Genomic DNA, 19,952 nt, shown 5'->3' with positions numbered 1-19,952 from the left:
GCTCAAGGGGGGAAAGACAGGGTTTTGGGGGGCTCGAGGCAGGGGGGGCAGGATATAATATGCATAATGCATATCCCAGGATTTCCTTAGCATGTGCAAAGGATGACAAATATCAGTACTTCATACAACTATATTTAATAAGTTATTACAGAAAAAAAATAAAGTCCAAACTACAAAGTTTAAGCAGTTGTAAGCAATAGCAGCATTGAGCTCCATGTTTAGTCACAGTACTGCAGTTCCATACAAGCATTAGTCCAAGCCAAAAAGGAAGAAGCCTTGTTAGAATTACTAGCAAAAACAATCTAAGAGAATATGTAATAAAAGATACAGTACATTTAAAATTAGTTGAAAAACAAGTACAGAGATCTTAGCTGTGAATGCTCTAAAAGTTATGTCCATTATTTTGACATTAAAATTACAAATATCTAATACTTTATACCCCAACAGAACTACATCCGGAAAAAAAAAAAAGAGCCAAAATGATCTCTTATTAGCACCCTGGTTTTCTACTTACTGCTAAACTTTTTCTCATGTAAATTTGAGTGTTTCAGACTTATGCGACCATTGTGATTTCTGACCAGCTACCCATTTGGGGTATAGAGTAGTCACTAACATGAATATAAAATACTCTGTGGTATGATAGAACACTATAGCAGCAGAGATTAAGAAGTTTTTCTGGTTCAAAAAAAAGAAAGGAAGGAAGGAAAAGAAAAGGGGGTTAGCTGACATCATACAAACTAGCATAAAAGCAACTACATACAAGCCAGATTAAACAAAAGAGACATTTCTACAAATCTGTGACTAATCTTTCACTCATACCTTGCAAGTAGAGATGTCACAATACTGAAATATTAACATGGGAGCTTTTCCCAGTTAAGCGCCTTTTTTTTTTTTCCTTTTTTTTTTTTTTGTACTACTCTAACAGATAGTGAAATCAGCAAAGTTATTTCCTAACTGCATATTTGCAATACAATTTGTTTTATCCCATGCCTTGCTAGCAGGCTATAAAATACAAGCATGTAGGCAGAAATATAAGCATAAACTTTGTACCACTTAGCAGGAATATTTTATTCCCTCTTCTTTCCTTAATCTCCTTTGTTTGCAATTTGTGTACATTCCAACCAGTAGTACCTAATTTGAGTCTAAATTTTACTTCACTATTTGATCTAGTCTATACATTACTTACAGAACTGAACACACAGAGGATACACAATAGACCAACTCCAGACACATTTCTTTCCACAAGTTACAGATGAGCCACTCTAATGCTCTGGTGTAAGTTAGCCTGAAAGGTCATCAATAACTCGAAGTAACTGTTTTGTCTAGAGAAAGTCATTGTGTGCCCTGTTTACGCAACACCAGTTTTAGTCTGGATTGTTTCAGGTGCCAGAACAGAGTCACTGGCTTCGGGAAGGGGTTTCTCCTGGCTGCATAAGGGAAACGAAAGTGATGTGAACGGAGGTGACATGAAAGGTGTTCTGACACTGGCACTTGGTACTGCCAATAGAAAGGGGAAAAAAAAGGACAAAGACACAAGAGAGGCAGAGAAGAACCGAGAAAGACAAAGAAGCCGAACAGATGTTCAGACGTGGTGGCAATATGGGTTACTGCATTGCTACCAGGAAATGGACATAGATTATTTTGCATTAACTAGGCAGCTACTTGATTAGAAAATGGTGTAGGTACCTACAGTCTGCTCCATGCTGCCACTGGTAAACATATGCAGGAAGGAAGTTGTGCAGGAAAGGGTCACTTTAATTAAATAAATAACACGGTGGCAAAATACAATGAAGAATATATATATTTTAGGAGGTTAAATCTAAGACTATTGAAAAGAGTTCGTTGAGTCCATGATGAGAAAAATAATGGACCATTATGCTGAACGGGCAGGGTCAAAAACCCATCATTTCAATAGATTTAGTTCCTTATAATGGCAATAGTATTTCATCAACACTGGTGGTGTATAAATCTAGACAGCGAACTGGTACTGTGACATCCCTATTATCTCCCTAAATCATTTTGATAAAGGAAAAGGCTTTTCAAAATATCACATTTTTTCTGCTTCATTCTGTCATTTTATTGCCCAATTCTTTGTTACAATTTTCCAATCACTTTACATAACCAACCATTTTCATCATTGCCACACTATTGTAAACCACATCAGCAAGTTAATACATAAAGCTTTGCATTTCAAAAAACTAGACACTTTAGTAACAATATTACAAAGATTTTAGCTTCAAAAATAACTGAAAATGAAAAAAATAAACTTTTAAAGAATTAGCATCATAAAATTAATTTATTCCAAGTAAAAATACAAAATAATATTAATGACATTGACCAGATATGAAAGTCTCTCCCAGAAACAACTATATTAATGGTTGAGAAAGCACTCCTTAAAGAAAATACGAAATAAAAATGAAAAATATGTAAATATGTTTAATTTTTTTCTTAGCAAAAAATCTTTCTAAAAATAACAATGAAAATTTGTCTCAGTACAAAGGCTACATTACTATTGAAAAAATACCAGCATGAAGAAAAGGTACATATTTGACAGTAGAAAAATGATTTTAGTGAATCACAATGTCTAAAGTCTGCAATGAAAATAAATCTGCAATAAAGATTTATGCCTTTTTTCTTTTAATTTTTCTTTTTTTTTTTTTTTATACAAACAGTACAAACAGTATTGCACATAACAACAAATAGTCGAGGTTAGGTTAGCCTTCAAAAAAATCGACTAGTTCAAGTCTCACATCAGAAAAGGCCACAATAGGACCTGTTGTACCCAGGGGCTTCTTAGTCAAGTTGCAGCTCAGAACTCCATATTTTAAAAAATAACTTTTTTTGAAGGACCTTCTTTTAATATAACATATTAACAACTCAGGGGCACATTCATTTACAAAACAAAAGGGAGCATGTCATAATTTAATAAACTAAAAAAAGTTCTCTTTAAAAAAATACAAACAGAAGAACTCTCACAATTCTGGTCAGTCGTGCATAATCACACTTGATTATAAATATACAAATTAAGGGAAAATATTTTTTCTCCTTCTATTCACAACTTTCAGCACCAAATGTAGTTTTTTTACACCTGTTCTTTATGATTATTTTGATTTTGATTTAGATTTAATCCAACATTATGCCATATTGTATGTTTTTCCAGCTTCTCTCTCTCTCTTTCTCTCTGGGGTTATTTTTCTACATGAGAGGGGTATTTCTTCAAAAAGGTTTACTTCTTTCACATAATTAGGTAGGTTTCTGTAGGTTAGCTATGATCTTTAATATTACAGTTATAAAGCTCTAACTTCTTCATTTTCAAAAAAACTCAAATAAGCATGAAAAAAATAAACTCACCCATCTGTTAAATCATTTTTCTTGCAGAATTAAATTAATATATATTTTTCTGAATAAACTTACTTAGAAAATATCATTTTCTTTCCTATATTTCAAAATTGAGGTATTGCAAAAGATCATGTCAGTCAGAAAGCATGCCTTTTTCTTTAAAAAAAATCATCAGCCGACTGTTGAAAACTGTCTAGATACAAAAAGTAGTGCATAACAAAATTTCTTGTACAGATGAAAAAAAAACAAACAGAAAAGACACCTGGGCTGGGAAAAGCAATATCACAAAAATGCCCAGAAGTAACTTCAAAAGGGATAATTATAATAAGCATTTTAAGCCAGTAAAAAACTATTTTTTTCTTTTTTTTTTTTTTCCAAAAACAGAAAAGAAAATCCATTCAGAGCCAATACTTGCAACTAAACATTGGGAAAAACAACTTACTAAATTAGACACAAACAAGGACATCACAACAAACAAAACCCAGAACATTTAAATCTACTATGCGGTGTCATATCCAGTCAGATTGTCCCCAGAACTGCAAAAACAAAGGAGGAAAAAAAAAAAATAATAGTGTACACACTCTCACAATCGTTAGTATACCAAATGTGTTGATATGCTATCTGCAGCCCCATAGTTCATGCTAAAAAAATGTCCACTGTGTTAGCAGGTCTGAATTGTGTTCAAGCTTCACAGGATACATCCAGGGGTTAGAGATAACGCCACATCCACAGAGCAGACGTCTCATGTTGCTGTTATACGCAGACATTTCTTTAGCACCACTTTTTTTTCCTAACTTTCTTAAATGTGCCTAGTTCATTAGTTTGACAGACTATCTAATGGGTAGTGTATGTATGCTAGCATGAGCTCTTTGGTTTCCTGGACAAGGTCTGCAGCTACATAAATGATGCAAGCATTAGGAGAGAGGTCGTAACCAAGAGCTCATTTCTGTTTACGTACCTGTTATGAACTGTCAAAAACGTGTTAATGTTGGATACAGAGGCGTTAACAGTTAAGTTTGATCACAGTACTAGACATAATCACTTTTACTATATAAAATAAATTGCACGATATATAACAGAGCACCGCAAAGTACTTCATCTACCATCCACAAATTTGTTTTAAGAATATCCTACAGCTAGTTTTTATATTTGTTGTAATATAGGTCATTCTGTAATGGGCTGATCCTAATTTCAGAAGCATTACATTTACTGAGGCATGCCTTCCTCCAGTCAGTAATCAATTTTTTTTTGTTACTGAGTATTTTGTAGCCTACGTAGATTTGTAATTTGTGCATCGTGGGCAGGTTTTATACTAGACATATATAAAATTTATTGCATGCAGCAACCTGATTAAGTAAACATGCAGTCAAAAAATAGTGACCTTCCTTGGAAGCTTTTCTGTATGCTATACTGATCTCCTTTCAGCAGCCACCACTATTTTAATCACATATTCATTTTTTAATTGATACCCTAGCCTGAATAGAGTATTATGGTATTAGTAATACCATTTTAATAGCAGCAAAAGCTATTGCAGCATACATTTACATAACACTAAAAGACCTAACAAAAAAACCAACCCAAAACAAAAAATTCAAAACAAAACAAACAAACAAAAAACCTCAGCAAAACAAAAGGAAAAAGTCTGATCCAGCTTATGAGGTATCATCCTTACAAGTCAAAATGGAGAGCAACTAAAGGCTTCTTTTCTTTAAGGGTTATTACTACTAAATGACCCAAAGTAATGATTGCTGAATATCCGTTTAAGTTTTTGCTACATCTGCCACCTACTTGTGAATATTACCTTTGGTAAGTCATCTGCTAGGGGCAAGTCTAAATTTCTGAAAATAAGTGCATGCTCCAGTTTAAAAATAAAAATAATTATAATAAAAAAATCTTCATCACATACACATCAACCCAGTGAAGGCTGATGAGAATGGCAGTCTACATAATGTCACTAGTGACAAGTCTTGTGTAGGAAATTAAGGTACCAAGCAGATGTTTGTGAGAATCAAAGTGCAAAATCAGTACAGTTACACTCTGCCGGTTTGTATTATACTGGACACTGAGTTCAGTAATGTGACTGTAAATAATAATAATAGTAATAAAAAGACCCATATCTTCATTAAAGTCGAGGACGAATGCACAGATTTCCAGAACACTAAGCCCTGAGGCAGCGCTCTCTTTTCACTCGATTTTATCTATACTCCAGGACTGAGCTGGGGTTCAGCTCCAGCGGAAGGGGACGTGGCGGGGCCGGTCACCTCCCTCCTTCACCAGTGGTTTGTGGAACTCCCGCCCGGCGCGAGAGTGTATGCTGGCCCAGCAGTATTCACAGTAATACTGCAAACAGGTAACATTGGCACAAAAGAATGGAGCAAATTTTCCACCACAGCGAGTGCCCTGGCATTCGTCACACATCTGATCATCCAGCACGTATGGCTTCACTTCCACCTGCACCGGGAAGAGGAGAAACAACCATAAGAAGATGACATGGTTTGGCTAAGTATGAACAGAAGAAAAATATTTTAACTCTTCTGACTTTTACTGAAGGTTTTCAATCAACGCTGGATTAACCCCAAGTGGTTGGTAGTTAAATTTTCGTACCAACCACTTTACTTGTCAGAAAATCTCCAGAAAGAAGGCTGTGCTTTGGTAACTATTTGACATTTCTTGGATGTATGTGAAAGGATGAAGAAGGAAGTACAGTAAAAACTGCATCTCCAAGGACTTTGCTGCTGTCTAAGAAACCTCCAACTGTGAACATAGTTGTTATGGGGGCTGGGCATGAGAGAGCAGCATTTAGGAAGAAAAATGACAAAGAACAAACTTGCGTTTCTAAACTTCAGAGGTCTCTTTCTAGCTGCAGAGGTGGTTTCTTTGTTTCTCTGGGGTTTTTTTGTGAACTGCAAAATGCAGGACCCAGACTAATAAATGAAGAGAAGATTCAAATTAAACACGATTAAATGGCCTTCTATTAGATACTGTGCCTTATGCTGGCAAGATTTCATAGTTGTCCCAACTACAGCCTTGCCATCAATTACAAATAGGCTGGAGAGCTGCTAACTTTTGTCCCTGTTTTGTAAACATCTTAGGATTCAAATTCTTTGTGTTTTTAAAGCACTTGTGCCAAACACAACAGTATTTTGATGCATGACCAGGCAATTGCAATATTACAGAAGTTGACAATGTGTGAGTTCTTTCCTGTATGTCTGTTCCTAAAAATCAAGCTACACATTTAAATTCATTGTTTATTCATCCTGCAGAAATAATTAGTTTATGCATGTGTAATTAAATGGCTCTACGATGCTACTTATGAAGTGGTTAAAGTATAGTCAACAACATTACAAGAGATAGAAAAAAAGGAAATATACATACTTTTATTATAAATAATTTTGCTGTAACTGCACAAGTGCTAGTCTGGCAAAATTTGTATATTGCAAGGAAACCCTGACTCCATTAACAGCTTAAATTCATACGCTATTAAAGAAATATGGAATGAGATATTAAGCTGAAAACCAAGAAACCTATTATACCAAAAAGCTTTATGCTGAATTTACTTCGGCTTATCCTGATCACGTTTCAACAAATGTTACTCATTTAAGTAAAACCTACAGGGTGAATTATATTTCTTGCCTATGGAACAGCTAGAACCGCCAATTTGTTTATTTTAATAATTACACTGTAGTACTAGTATTGCATGGAACAAGTCTGAATAATTGCCATTTTACATATCACATGCCCTACCACTGAAATTAGAAGCATCAAGTGAAATAAAACAGTACTGTTTCAAATGAAATGGGAAGAAAGCAGGTCCAATGTCCAGCACATCTCTAGGTCCCTACCTACTCATATTTCCAAAGCATGAATTGTGAAGGTCTGAAATACATTCTCTCTGACCCCTTTTCTTGTTTTGTCTACTCATGAAACAATCTTAAGAATGCATGCTGTACAATTCAGGGATTTCAATCTATTAGACTTAATACTTCTTCAAACTCACAGATAAACTTAATTTTAAAAGCAGATAAAATATAATTAAGTAAACTTAAATTATCAGTCGACCAAATGTGAAAAGTACTGATTGATGGAAAAAACTACCAGCTAGCATCATTTCTGGCTCTATCCTAAAGCCTATGAAAAAACCCACGTTTTAAAGCATGGCTGTTATATAAATCCCAAAGGGTTCAATGCTATGATTAAGATTCAAAAATTAATCTTCTTAATCTCTCTGTAAAATTTTTCAGAATTTAATTGACAAGAAAGATTTAATAGCCTTGTCTTAGTTAAAATCATGAGGTATAGTAGCACCATAGAAAAATAGTTTGAGGACTTATAACTCCATGACAAAAAGTCTGTTCTATAATCTGACAGAAAATTCAGTTCTGATGTTTAAAGAGAAAGTAAAAGTAGTTTGGCTTTTGCAGCTGCGTGGTTTTATATGTATACTGCACATAACAGGCACACCCATTACCTGTCAAGCTGACTTCTTAAGAAACAATTTATATTAGCTTAAGCTTAATTTATATTAGCTTTATATTAACTATATTAGCTTAAGCAGAAAACTGTTTTACAGTTTTTATATTAGCTTAAGCAGAAAACTGTTTTACAACATCCGTGTTGTAAAACTACATAGCATCAATGCACGCTGTATGTTCTTTTGAATTCTAAATGCTGAGTCTTCAAAACCATAGGCATTAGCGCTACGTGTAATCAAGAGGTGAAGCCAGAAGATCGAAAGGAAAAAAAATATCTTGGAACTTAAGTAATGTTTTCTTTTTATGTCTTCATCTCAGATTTCAGTAAATATCTTAACTTCACCTCTGTACTTGAAAAGCCCTTTAGAAACCAGGATTACATATTGACCGAACAAAACCATCTCATTTTCGCCCCTTCTGTCTATCAAACATCTATTAGCATTTGGTTTTGGTTAAATAATTCTCAAGACTTTTGAGGTCAGCATTACTTATGATACTTATGATAAACCTGTGTTTTCTGAACCTTAAGTCTAGACGTACTTTGCTGAGAGAAAACCTTGCCCAATAATAGCAGAAATGTCAGAAGCTGCGTAAGCTAGTTAAAATCATGTTACTGGCTAAATGCTGGTGATGCATGATGAGCAAACATCTAAAGCAAGAGAAAGAACCTGGGAAATTCTATGGTATTTGACCTTCAGAATTCAAAACAAAACCAGAAACAAATGACCTTACAACAACTATTTTCTTGTTTTAGTGCTAAATAGTTATTTTAGATGCTTAAGAAGTATCTTTTCACTCTGCTTTAGCTGCTTAAATATGTTTTTAAGTAATTAAGAAATGTCCTCTGGAGGTTGAGGTTACAGTGTTGACCAACACAATATTAATGGAAGGATGTTTTTCATTTCTGTGCAGTTTTGTGAGTAACAGCCATTCTGTTCCATGTGATTTTACTTACCCGTTTATCAATGTCATTATGTTGGAGCTGGACAAAGCGAGCGCTTATAGCGGCAATATAGCTCTGCTGATTGGAGAAAGCCACTCTGCCAGCGCCTTTTGGATACTTCAGCTCTGGGTCTGTATCAATGCCAGCATAGCAGACACCTCCATATAAGCGGTCCATAATCATTGCCAATTCAACTGCAAGAAGTCGATTATTAGAGTTTAAAATAAATAACTGTTGCATTTTGTTTGTTGCATTAAAAAAAGTGCTATTTGCCTTAGCGTACTTGTCTTTCAAGGTTTAAAATAGCAAACGCAGACATTGGTTTTAACAGTTTGAATCAACCCTACACAAATGATAGTAAAGTAGAAAGGCAAAAACCAGAATCTATAAAAATAAACTTGGTGTAACAAAAGTGTCAAAAAAAAAAAAAAAAAAAAAAAAAAAAAATACATTTTTAAAGAGAGAAGCGAACCATAGCAGATGTCTGTCACTAGCATTATGTCTTTTGCATGCACAATTGCTCTTCATTTGTTTTATCAGCTGTAGGGTATTAATAAACATGTAAATAATTAATAAAACATGTTAAATATGTAAAAAAAATGTAAAAAAAAAAAAAAAAAAAAAAAAGCAGAGTTACATTGTTAAAGTAGGTATCAGGTCAGCTGTTTCAGAATTTATCATACTGTAAATTAAAACTCTGGTATTTGGGATTAGGTGGTCCAGATCACCCCAAGGTCCTGCCAGGCTTGTTAATGGCTAGTTTACATGTAAGATCACTTAAAGATATTCCTGTTATTTAGAATCTGATATTTCACCCAAAGTACTAAGTTTGAAAAGACATGAAGTAAGCATTTTACATTTGAAACAAAATTTTGTGAAATATCAGGAGTTCTTAGACTTAAAGCAAGCCTACATTTTGGGTACAACTTAACTTAGTATTTTTGTTGAACATTAACTTGATTGTGGATCTTTTAAAATGGTTTGTTGCTTTTTCTGACACTAAGAATAACTCTAAAGAAGTTATAAATATCATTCATAAAGTAAGACAGGCTGAGTGTGTGGCCGAGGAAACAAATAGGAAGAAAGGGAAAGAACTGAAGGAAATGGAAAAGAGGCTGAAGAAGTGGAGAAGAGCCGTGTAAACTGTGCAAAGATGTATGGTCACCAAGCCAAGCTCTCTGTGAAATCTGACAGGCAAACAAATTTGTCAGCTGCATGAGGGACAGACCCTGACAAAGCAAGATACTGGGACCTGTATGGGCCCTGCCAAGTCAATCATTTTTTTTTGTGCTAATGTGTGAAAACACTTTCAATAGCAAGTTAAAATTTAGCTATCCAAGATAAAATGAAAAACATACATGAAATATTTAAATCCTTGTAGTTCTCACAAAATTCTCAATAGCTAATTATGTATAGAATAGAGACAATTTTTAAATTGAGTGTGTATGTGTGTTTGTATAAATGTGTGTGTCACATTAAGGAAAGACCATATGCTAATTTGTCCGTTTGCAACAAGCAAACAAATGTCATTCTACCAAACCAGATAATACTCTTGCTCCAAACAGTAAGGGAAAAATATCAGTATAATGTAGTGACTAGTAAATCCTTCTGCTTTCTAATGATTTGAAATCATCATTTGGGTAATGATCTCAGAAAGTGACAGTACGGAATAAACATCAGGAATGCTTAAAATCATTTACCATAAGTAGTTCCCATAAATTAGTCTCGCCAATAGACAAAGAATATGTAGGATTCCAGGGCAAGGAAACCATGTGGTGTTGAGACATCTTAGGAGAAACTTCTGTATCAGATTTTATCATTGCAAACAAGAAAAACTGGAAACTATTTGTCTGCTTTGGAGAAATTAATTATTTAAAGGCATCAATTTTCAAATGTAATGCATTTCAACTATAATCTGACAGGTGAGATGACATTTTTATAAAGACTAAAACTACAAATGAGGTAATATTTAACTGTTACTATTTACATAATTACCATCTTGTAATTATGCCTTATTTTAAGATGGTGAGGAAAGTGAAAGCTGCCAGGGAACCTGAGCTGGGAGAAGTCTTACTTTTGGCAGTAGCTGGGGGACCTTGTGTACAGCTTCCCAAAAGAACTGGGATTAGGAGAAAGATAAAGGGAGGAACTGAAGTTCTAGTGGGCTGGAAAGTGTCTGCCAAAGGAAAGTGAGGGCCACCAGGAAACCTGATCTAGAAGTCTTTCTTCAAGACAATGACTGAGGGTCCTTGCCTACCAGAGCGCTGGAAAATGTGGGTTGGAGATGAGATGAAAAAGAGAAACCAGTAACTGGCTGGGAGCGAGGATGGAGAGGGACCACTAAACAACGTGAGGGCTGCCAAAAGACCTAGCCAGGAAAAATGTTTCAACTTGTTTTATGATCTTATCATCAGCTCACCAAATATAAGGGTTAGGAAGAAAGTAAAGAGTGTCATACTACAGTGGGAAGCAGTGCTGAAAAGGTGCCTTCAAAACAAAGTGGAGGCTGCCAGGAGATCTGGGCTGGGATAAATCTTTCCTCTGGCCAAAGGCTAATGAGTCTTGCCTATGGCTCTACAAATAAAAGTGAAGAAAAAGAGTTAAGGATGAAGAAGAAAGATTGAGAAAAAGAGCTGCATTAGGAGTGGGTCTGGAAATTGATCCTCAGTAGAGAGCGGGGCCATCAAGAGACCTGGGCTGGGAGAAATGTTTATTCTGGACAATGGCTGAGAGGCCTTGTCTATAGCTCCATTGGAAAATTAGGGTTAGGGTTGAGAAAAAGGGAAAGAGAAATCACAGTTGGAATTGGTTTGGAAAGGGGCTGGGAGAAGTTTGTCTTCCAGTCAAAGGAAATGGGAACTTGCCTGCATCTCAGCAAGCAAATCAGGGTTATGATTAGGAGGGTATACATTACGAAAAATCAGCCAAGTTCTAGGCTATTATGCAAACTTGAGGAAAACTGTTTCTACTGAAAATCCTAATTAGTAACCTGTTCACAAGATAAAAAGCGTTCACAGTTCGTATTTTGTAGACACTGATGGAGAGAGCAACCTACAGTCTTTGGAAAAGACAGGGTATATTTTCTGCTCTTTTACATATACTATATTTCTCATCTTTTCTACTTAATCTGAAACCCTCTACTACATGCCTCACGTTTTCCTTCTACTCACCAGCTCGGAGGGGCCGTGGAACTCCTCCAACAAAGATAGTTTTTCTTGGATCCAAAGGCTGAGATCCATCCATCACAAAGTCACTGTCACTTAGGTTCCAAGGTCGAATTTGCACCTATATTAAGGATTGCTTTTAGTAGAGGAACTTGACAAGTCAGTTAAAATTAAGAAAATAATGCCACATCTTTCTATAATTAAATATATAATTTTAACTTAACAAAAGCAGGAAATTGGTGGTATAAGCAACAAAACAATTTGAGAACATAGCTTATCTGTGTTTGAAAGAGGGTGGACAATTCATTTATCACCTCTAGAGGCCAGGCTTGAGTTAAATTTCATCCTAGCAAACGCCTGCCTCATTAATTCCCTGCCCCTAGTCGCCATTATAATAAGAAATCTGTGAAAGGACTTTCAGAACATTTTACCATGTGTGTGCAATTACACTTGCAGTTTGGGCTTCTGGCTTTCCTGAAATCACATAGTGTGATCCACAAATTTTAAAGCACTGAGAGGAGTGGAGATAAAATTAGTTTCTGTGCTTGGATACAACAGGAGTTTTCATAATGGGTGAATGCTCAGTTCTGTTAAGTAGCAAGCAACACAGTTGATAAGAAATCTTTAGATTACACAGAAAAAAACCTGCTCAGAAGTTATTTGGACAAAGGTGTTCATCCATCCATCCATTTACTGATCCTAGAAATCACATAAGGACACTCACTGTGCTGTAATATTAGGTTGTTCATTTATCTGTGCAAGCTTTTTAAGAGTGTTTTTAAAAGGAAGCACATTTTTTATCTAATCATATTTGTCTGTAGTTTTCACCTAATTTGTATGTATTCATAGCCACAAAAGAGACAAGCATTAAAGAATATTAGAGATGCCATCAATAGAAACAGGCTACAGTATGTCTTCTATTTTGCTATAGCTGTCTGCATTTCTTGCTTTTACTCTGCAGTTTATATATGGCAAATGAGACATAAATTAAAAAAATTATTAGCTATTGCATGCAGAACAAAAAGAGTATGGAAGCTTAATAAACTACAGTGGATATCTGAAGCTACCTGGATGTTAAATGATGGGGGGTTAAGTTTCTTCATTTCATTGCATAAGGCTTTCTTTTCTTTCAAATAATATCGAGGAAAAAATTATAATCTGATTGTTTTACAGCTAACATTGGAAACAGATGCATACTCCTTTGAGATACCAGAAGTACCAAATATAAAAGTTAATTGAACATGGCATTTATCTGAAAGAAGAAAACATTAAAGCCATGTTACGCTGATACAGAAAGTCTATTCCATATGTAACAGCAAGGACAGCAACAGGAGATGGACAAGTCAATCAACTGTAAGTATGTCTTTTTTTATTTATTAACTGAAAAGAGTAACAGCAAATGGCTTAGCAACCAGCATAAGTGTCATTACATAAGCTACTTACTGGTTTATCCTTGATTGTGGGACTTGACACACACAGGTAAAGTTTTCCATCTTCTTCCAGACAGGCATCTATCAGAGCTTGAACAGAGCTTTCTTCCTGGAACAGCAGAAAGGCATAACCTTGGAAAGGATAAAGGCACAAGAAAGAAAAAGAACAAATTAATTTGTAAAGCATTTTTTTAATAAAGAAAACAAACCCAAGAAGTAAGATATACAAATTACAAATAACCATTAATGCTGTTAAACTAACATACATCTCACAATTTTTTCAGTTTTCATAGATTAAAATCACCGAATACCCTCATACAGTATTGATTTTGGAATGAAGACAAGAGGTTTTTGCTGCATATGAGTATGTTTATTTGATTAATTAATGATTTAGAGTAGTGAGAATATAGGCTGGTGAATAAGGGGTTCTTATTATCCAGCAACTGTATTTGAGCTATTTCTCAGTGGTGTCTGGTGATAGGACTGTCATCTTACATCAGAGTCATTGAGTTCCTGGTTACTAGATACAATGAATCAATATTAGAAGAAAAGGTAAAAAGAGTGGACAGGTAAACAGATAAATAGACTTTATGCTGACATACTTAACTATGGAAAAAAATGCTCACCTAAAAACAATAAGCATGAGTGAAAAAGAATGGCATGCATTGTGTTTCATTAAGAGTCAAAGACCTGCTGTTGTTATTTATATTTAAATAAAGCAGTTCAAAAGAAAGAAAGAAGTCTGAAAAAAATTGCTCCAAGTGATTCAGATTGTTAGGACTTCACATTAGTCAGAAAAACTAAGTGTGTATGGCATTGAGTGCTCTTCTGAATGCAGCTGGCAAGAAAGCTTTCTTCAGTTTTACTTAATGTTGTTAAATTTGAATGAAGATTTGACCCAAGCAGTCCATGCTTTTGCTGCCTCAGCAGTGACACTAATGCAGATGCTCCACACCAGGCAGAGTCACCAAGGACTGGCTGCTGGACTTGGGTACAGCTGCTCGTTACGAGGACTTTTGATTGAGCACGTGTTGCTCTTTTGCTCCACAATCAGTACAATTCCTTTTTCTCACTGGATGTGAATGTGTTGGCTTTGACTTTTACAATTTGGCACTTGTGTGTCTTATAGGCTACCTCTTTTCAGAAAATCTGCAGCAATTGGAGGCAGCTGGAGTTTAAGCAGGGACTGGTAGACTTTCTCTGCCTAAGACTCTTGACACAAACGAAGCGCCTACATGATGATACACATTATTTAAATTAGGACAACGTTTGATACAGCTTTACACAGTCTGTTCGCTATTAATATAGTAGTGACTTCTCATAATTTTGCACTGACTATTGAGGGAATACTATTTGGCATGTCCTTTTTAGATAAATACTACACGACTCTGATCTATTAGAAAAAAAAAAAAAAAGACACCAAAAAAGTGTTTTCCTCTGTAGAGTTATTATCTACCAAATTGCTTCTCACCCTACTATCTCTAGTCCTGTGTGACTTCTCAAAGAATATTAAATTCTGTGAAGAATGTTTTCAGAGGCAAAAAGAAGTTTGCGTTAACAACATAGTTATAGCCCAGAACACATCTAGAAAGACTGACTTGCCCAAGAAAACAAAATAGTTCGATGATCATTCTTGCTAGCAAACAAGGAGCATACATACCTAGAGTTGAAATAGATTAAAGATACCAGTCCCAATAAAAAGTGAAATACTTCTTGAGTAAAACCATGTTTCCTCTCTAGCAGACTCTTAAAACAGTCCCCTAAAGATATAAACACACTTCAAAATTTTAGTTTTAGACTTTACAAAGCTAATTACATTAACTGAGTACAAAAATAATTATCTTGCAATCACTATCACTTTTAGCTTCATTGTATTTTCCATCCACTTCCTCACTCCATACCATCCCTTTAATTATATTCCATTATCAGTGCAGCAACTTGATACAAATTAAATAATCTTTAGTTTAGCAGTTCTTCCAGCCTTATAAAATGCCCCAGTCAGAAAACTAGAGACTTAGAAAAGACTACGACGACAACTACACCTCCAAAGCCAACTGATCACACGTTCAGCCCAATCCTTGCCTTGTATAAATGCCTTGTAAAATAAATTCATAGAAGATGCAGTGCAGATTCCAGTGTTATGAAATCCAAATAAGAATAAATGTACATTTATACATACTTTTAAAAAATGGTTTACAATATATTTAAACATTTAGACTTTGTCTTCTGACCAGACTTTGAACTCTAAAAAATAGAATTTTGTCTATTTCAGACTTTTAAACCAGCAAAATATTGGAAATTTCTTTAGCATAAAGTCAAAATAAAAATTGAATATCCACGTCAGAGGTCTGTATATCATCTGTTGATTTCTTCTGTAATTGGCCTAAAATCCGTAATTCCCAAAATTCAGCCCACTTAGCAAATCAGATTTAGAAATCATATTCTAAGCGTCATGTGTTTTCAGCTTTATAACTCTGATGTTGGGTGGCAGAACTAAGACAATGAAGAGAAGGACTTTCTCTTCTCTTTACATACTGCACAGCAAGTCAGAACAGTCTTTGGGTAGTCACATGTATTTATTTCGTATGCAAACTGGAAAGACTACTTGCACTGGAAAAACATTTAACTACCTTTGAAGCATATTTGCTTTCATTCTGTCTTTTTAAAGTTCAGACAGTGTCTTTTCTGATGTTTTACAGGCTCCTAGATTATCATGCCCCTAAGCTATCTTATAAATAGATTTCTACATATATATATGCACCTCATATTATTATATACAAAATAAGACAGAGTTAAACTGGCAAAGAAAATTCATGTTCTAGTCTTTGGGTTTATTTTTAGATGGTTGAGATGGCTACCTCAAAAAAATAGATTTAAATAGACTTCTTTTTTCCATGAAATATAAGTAGCACTTTCCTCTTTTACTTTTTTTTCTGGATTTTAAAAAATAGGTTTGAATTTAATTATGGTTCTATTTACTAGAACTTTTAGAATAAATTTGTTTTCAAAAGAATGTTTAGAAACAGTGTGAACTGAATTTCTAAATCAGTTAATGTGATGACAAAGGGTCATTGCTCAAAGTCACCCTTAGTAATCTTATTAGAAGATGCTTTGAACATGAGTAAAACACATTTTTAAATCCAAAGATGAAACAACTATTAAAAATTAAACTCATTTTTGAAAAATAAAATCCAAGGTGTTAAAAAAAAAAAATCCAGACTTTCTTTCAAACATTGAAGTGACATGACTGGATTTTCAAAAAACATCAAAGGCTTTAAATACTTAAGAAACCTCAAAATAGAAAGGGCTGTAATCTCACTTAGCTACTGAAGAAGAGTGAAATTACGTATTAGTCAGGGCTGCAAAGATGAATTTCTTCAGGTCAGTCTAATTTTAAATGGCAGTGTACGACCCTGACTGCTGATTCTTTTCTCTAAAAAAAGAGAAGGTGTATATTAAATGTGAACAGTTTACATCTTACAGCGAGACTTCTGTTCATCTTTACATGCTTTTCATGAGTACCAGATTGTCTGAATAGTCTGATATGTAAAAAGTTCCCCATATGCCACAGTAAAGACAGTTTTTTGGGGTAGATTTTGTTTGGTTTTAATTAAGGGTATGTACTCCATATTCTCAGTTCCACTGCAAAATAATTGGATCCTGAATCTAAATAGCAATTAAGTGAAGTGTACATAGTTGAATGGAAGACAGGACACATATGAAGAGAAGTCAGCAAGCAGATCATATGGAAGAGTTGAATAAAAACCAAGGCTCTGTATCAGTAGCTTCTGTAAAATAAATTGCACATGTTCATAATTCCAGTTTTACCATTAAATAGCCCACAGCACTGAGATTACCTAAAGAATGGAAACTAACATTTAACCCATCTACTAACGATCTTATCACATCACAAATAACCTAGAAATTAGAAACCTCTGATGTTGTCATAAGTATTATGGAAAGCTTTTCCCCACATCTTCAATTTAAATGGAGAAAAAACAAACCAAAACAAAAAACAAACAACCCACCCACAGAATGTCTGCTTGCTCTATGAGGACATATGTTATTTTTGGGTCATGGGAGAGGTGCCCCGATGTTTCCTCTGCACTTCAGTGCTGAACAGACAGGATGTTTCAATACTGCTGTAGTACACATATACAGCTAAAGATTTATAAGGTCTTTTCAATTCCAAAACATCTCAAGAAGCAGAAGGGATTTGCTAGTCATCACTACTTCAAGACTGTCACCACTTATGGGAGAAAAAACCCAGTATACATATATCATCTCAGTTTGTCCTGCAGTCAAAATACTCCTACCACCTGTATTGAAAAAGGAAACACTGACATGGCTTTTTTTTTTCCTTTTTAACTAAAAGAATATTCTACAAGCATACTAAAGCTTCTCTGTTTATCTGGCATTTTACTTCTACACTGCAACAGCAAATTTATAGGGTTGTCTCCTCTTTCAAAGGTCGCAGCCATTTTAAAACTTCAGACTGCAGCTATAGTAGCTATAGTAGCTATAAATCAGACTTAAAGAGTATAAAAACATAAAAGAAAGGCTATAACAAACGATTTGGTTTCTTGTAGTTATAAGAGTAGTGTCATGAATTAATCGTATGACAAAGACTAAATTTTTGATGAGGCAAGAGCTATTTTTGTGAAGTTTACTGGGTCAGCAGCACGAAAAAGCATGCATTTACATTCATAAATATCAAAAAGGCAACTACATTCAGAATTTAATGTTTTAATTTTGGTTTTCAAGGGTAATATGAAATGGTGACTATTCTGGGCAGAGCAGCTCATTGTCATCATCTGGAGGGGGTCAGGTCTGGTGCTGCTGCTTTTACTCTGAACAGATGGTTGAAAAGAGATCAATTTCCAAGCTTAAACAAAATCTGTTACTCTCCTTTGCAAGTAAGCCAATTTTCAATTTTAGTCCAAGCAATATTATCATAGAAAAATTCTAGATAAATATAAATCATCTACTTGATTTCAGCTTCTATGTCATGTATAGCATCAGCAGGAGGTAAAGTAAATCGAACACAAAGATCTTCAAGGGAAGAAAGCAAAAGTCCAACAATCCTGGCTACTTTTTAGCCAAAGTCAGTTATCTTTAATTAATAAAATTTGATATTGAGGTTTACAATACAAATGGCTTTTATTTTAAATTATGTGTTTTTCTTAAAATTTAATTTGAAAGAGAAAGGAAACAGCACTTTCTAAAGCTGTAATACAACAAAACTTGGGACTGTTGTCAAGAGCTTCATTCAAAGTAAAGAACTTCAATCAAAAAGAGAAGATGCCCGATGTCATTTACATAGATCAAGCCGCAACAAATTTCTGATTTTGTATGATTCTTAAGCAGACAGATAATCTGTGCTTCACAGTGAGTGAACTGTGCCTAGAGGGGAACTGAAGCTGTAAGACATTTCTTAAGACAGAATGCAGAGTGTCAGTACTAGGTTTTGACTTTTCTTCTTTTAATCAAGTAGTCAATTTCTCATGCTGCTGTGGTGAGTTGCTGGTTAATAACTGGTTTGAATGTTCACTCACATGTAGGTTGTTTTCAAGTTCGAGTTGCTCAAGTTTCTTGTTTTTGTTGATTGTATAGAAAACATGCAGCTTGAAAAACCTTGCTTAATAACAGAAGGTTTTTCCAAAACTTGATTACTCGGTTGCAGAACAAATTTCTCTCCCTCTCAAAAAAAAAAAAAAAAAAAAAAAAAAAAAAAAAAAAAAAAAAAAAGTTTCTGGCTAGTGAGAGTGCGTTTTCCTGAGAGACCAGAATGGTACATTTTACCAAAAAAATCTGACTTATCAAATCCTCTCAAAAATCATGGTTTTCACTTTATTAAATTAAAACTGCACAGCCTCCACTGGTACACAACAGACTGCAGATTGTACAGAGATAACATAATGAGCAGTCACGTACATCATAGGTCCCAAAACACAGTATAAAGTAAATAAAAACTGCCAACCACAGCACTGAGACACCTGAGACACACACAAGTTCTCAGATGCTTCTGGCTTTTGAAATCAGAGAGAGGCACCTACGCTGCCTTAGGCAGAGGCATCCACAGCATCTTTCATTCCAGCACCTCATGCATTCCCATTGCCAGTCCCAACCTCTGATTTGAGAGAATAGAAGTATAATTTGTGATATTACCTTTGATGGATTGCTGACATATATTCAGATGATATTGCACTAATTTTATACTGTATCTTAGGGGTAAAATTGTGTGCATCACTGCAGTGAATATAGGAATGGAAAACAGAATATTATAAATATAGTTCTTGTAGGAATTTACAAAGAGAGCTTGAGCTTGTAATGCATGAAATTATTACAACTGATCAGGGATTGGGAGTAGGGAATAACATACTTTTCGGATGATCCTCAGAAACAGTGAATATGCTGCAGTGTTAGTACAGTATCTCTCTCTTCACCACCACCTCCCATCATCCTCTTGAACTTATATCAATGATTTGAAAGAAGAATTTGGTGCTTCGTAAATTATTAGTAAAACAAGACCTAGAACTAAATATTATCAATTCCTCGATATCACTATTCAAAGGACTGCTTTTATCCTGGAGCCCATAATACT

General features: G+C 34.8%; 1 protein-coding gene across 9 annotated transcripts in view; it reads right to left on the bottom strand.

The window, feature by feature from the left end:
* Positions 1 to 877: 877 nt before the first annotated feature.
* The window catches only part of CPEB3 (cytoplasmic polyadenylation element binding protein 3), a 94,628-nt gene continuing 75,553 nt past the window's right edge, over positions 878 to 19,952 (bottom strand). For all 9 annotated transcript variants that reach the window (XM_014965731.1, XM_014965712.1, XM_014965704.1 and 6 more), the window contains 4 exons: positions 13,362 to 13,480; positions 11,925 to 12,039; positions 8,767 to 8,948; positions 878 to 5,790 (listed from right to left, as the gene is read on the bottom strand). In XM_014965731.1, coding sequence (XP_014821217.1) covers positions 5,563 to 5,790; positions 8,767 to 8,948; positions 11,925 to 12,039; positions 13,362 to 13,480 — 644 coding nt within the window. In that variant the 3' untranslated portion in view covers positions 878 to 5,562. The remainder of the gene's footprint in view (positions 5,791 to 8,766; positions 8,949 to 11,924; positions 12,040 to 13,361; positions 13,481 to 19,952) is intronic.

This window comes from Calidris pugnax, unplaced genomic scaffold (genome assembly GCF_001431845.1).
Source record: "Calidris pugnax isolate Ruff unplaced genomic scaffold, ASM143184v1 scaffold64, whole genome shotgun sequence".
Taxonomy (NCBI): Eukaryota; Metazoa; Chordata; class Aves; order Charadriiformes; family Scolopacidae; genus Calidris; species Calidris pugnax.
Note: the sequence above shows the minus strand (reverse complement) of the source record. Positions and strands in the feature narration are given on the sequence as shown.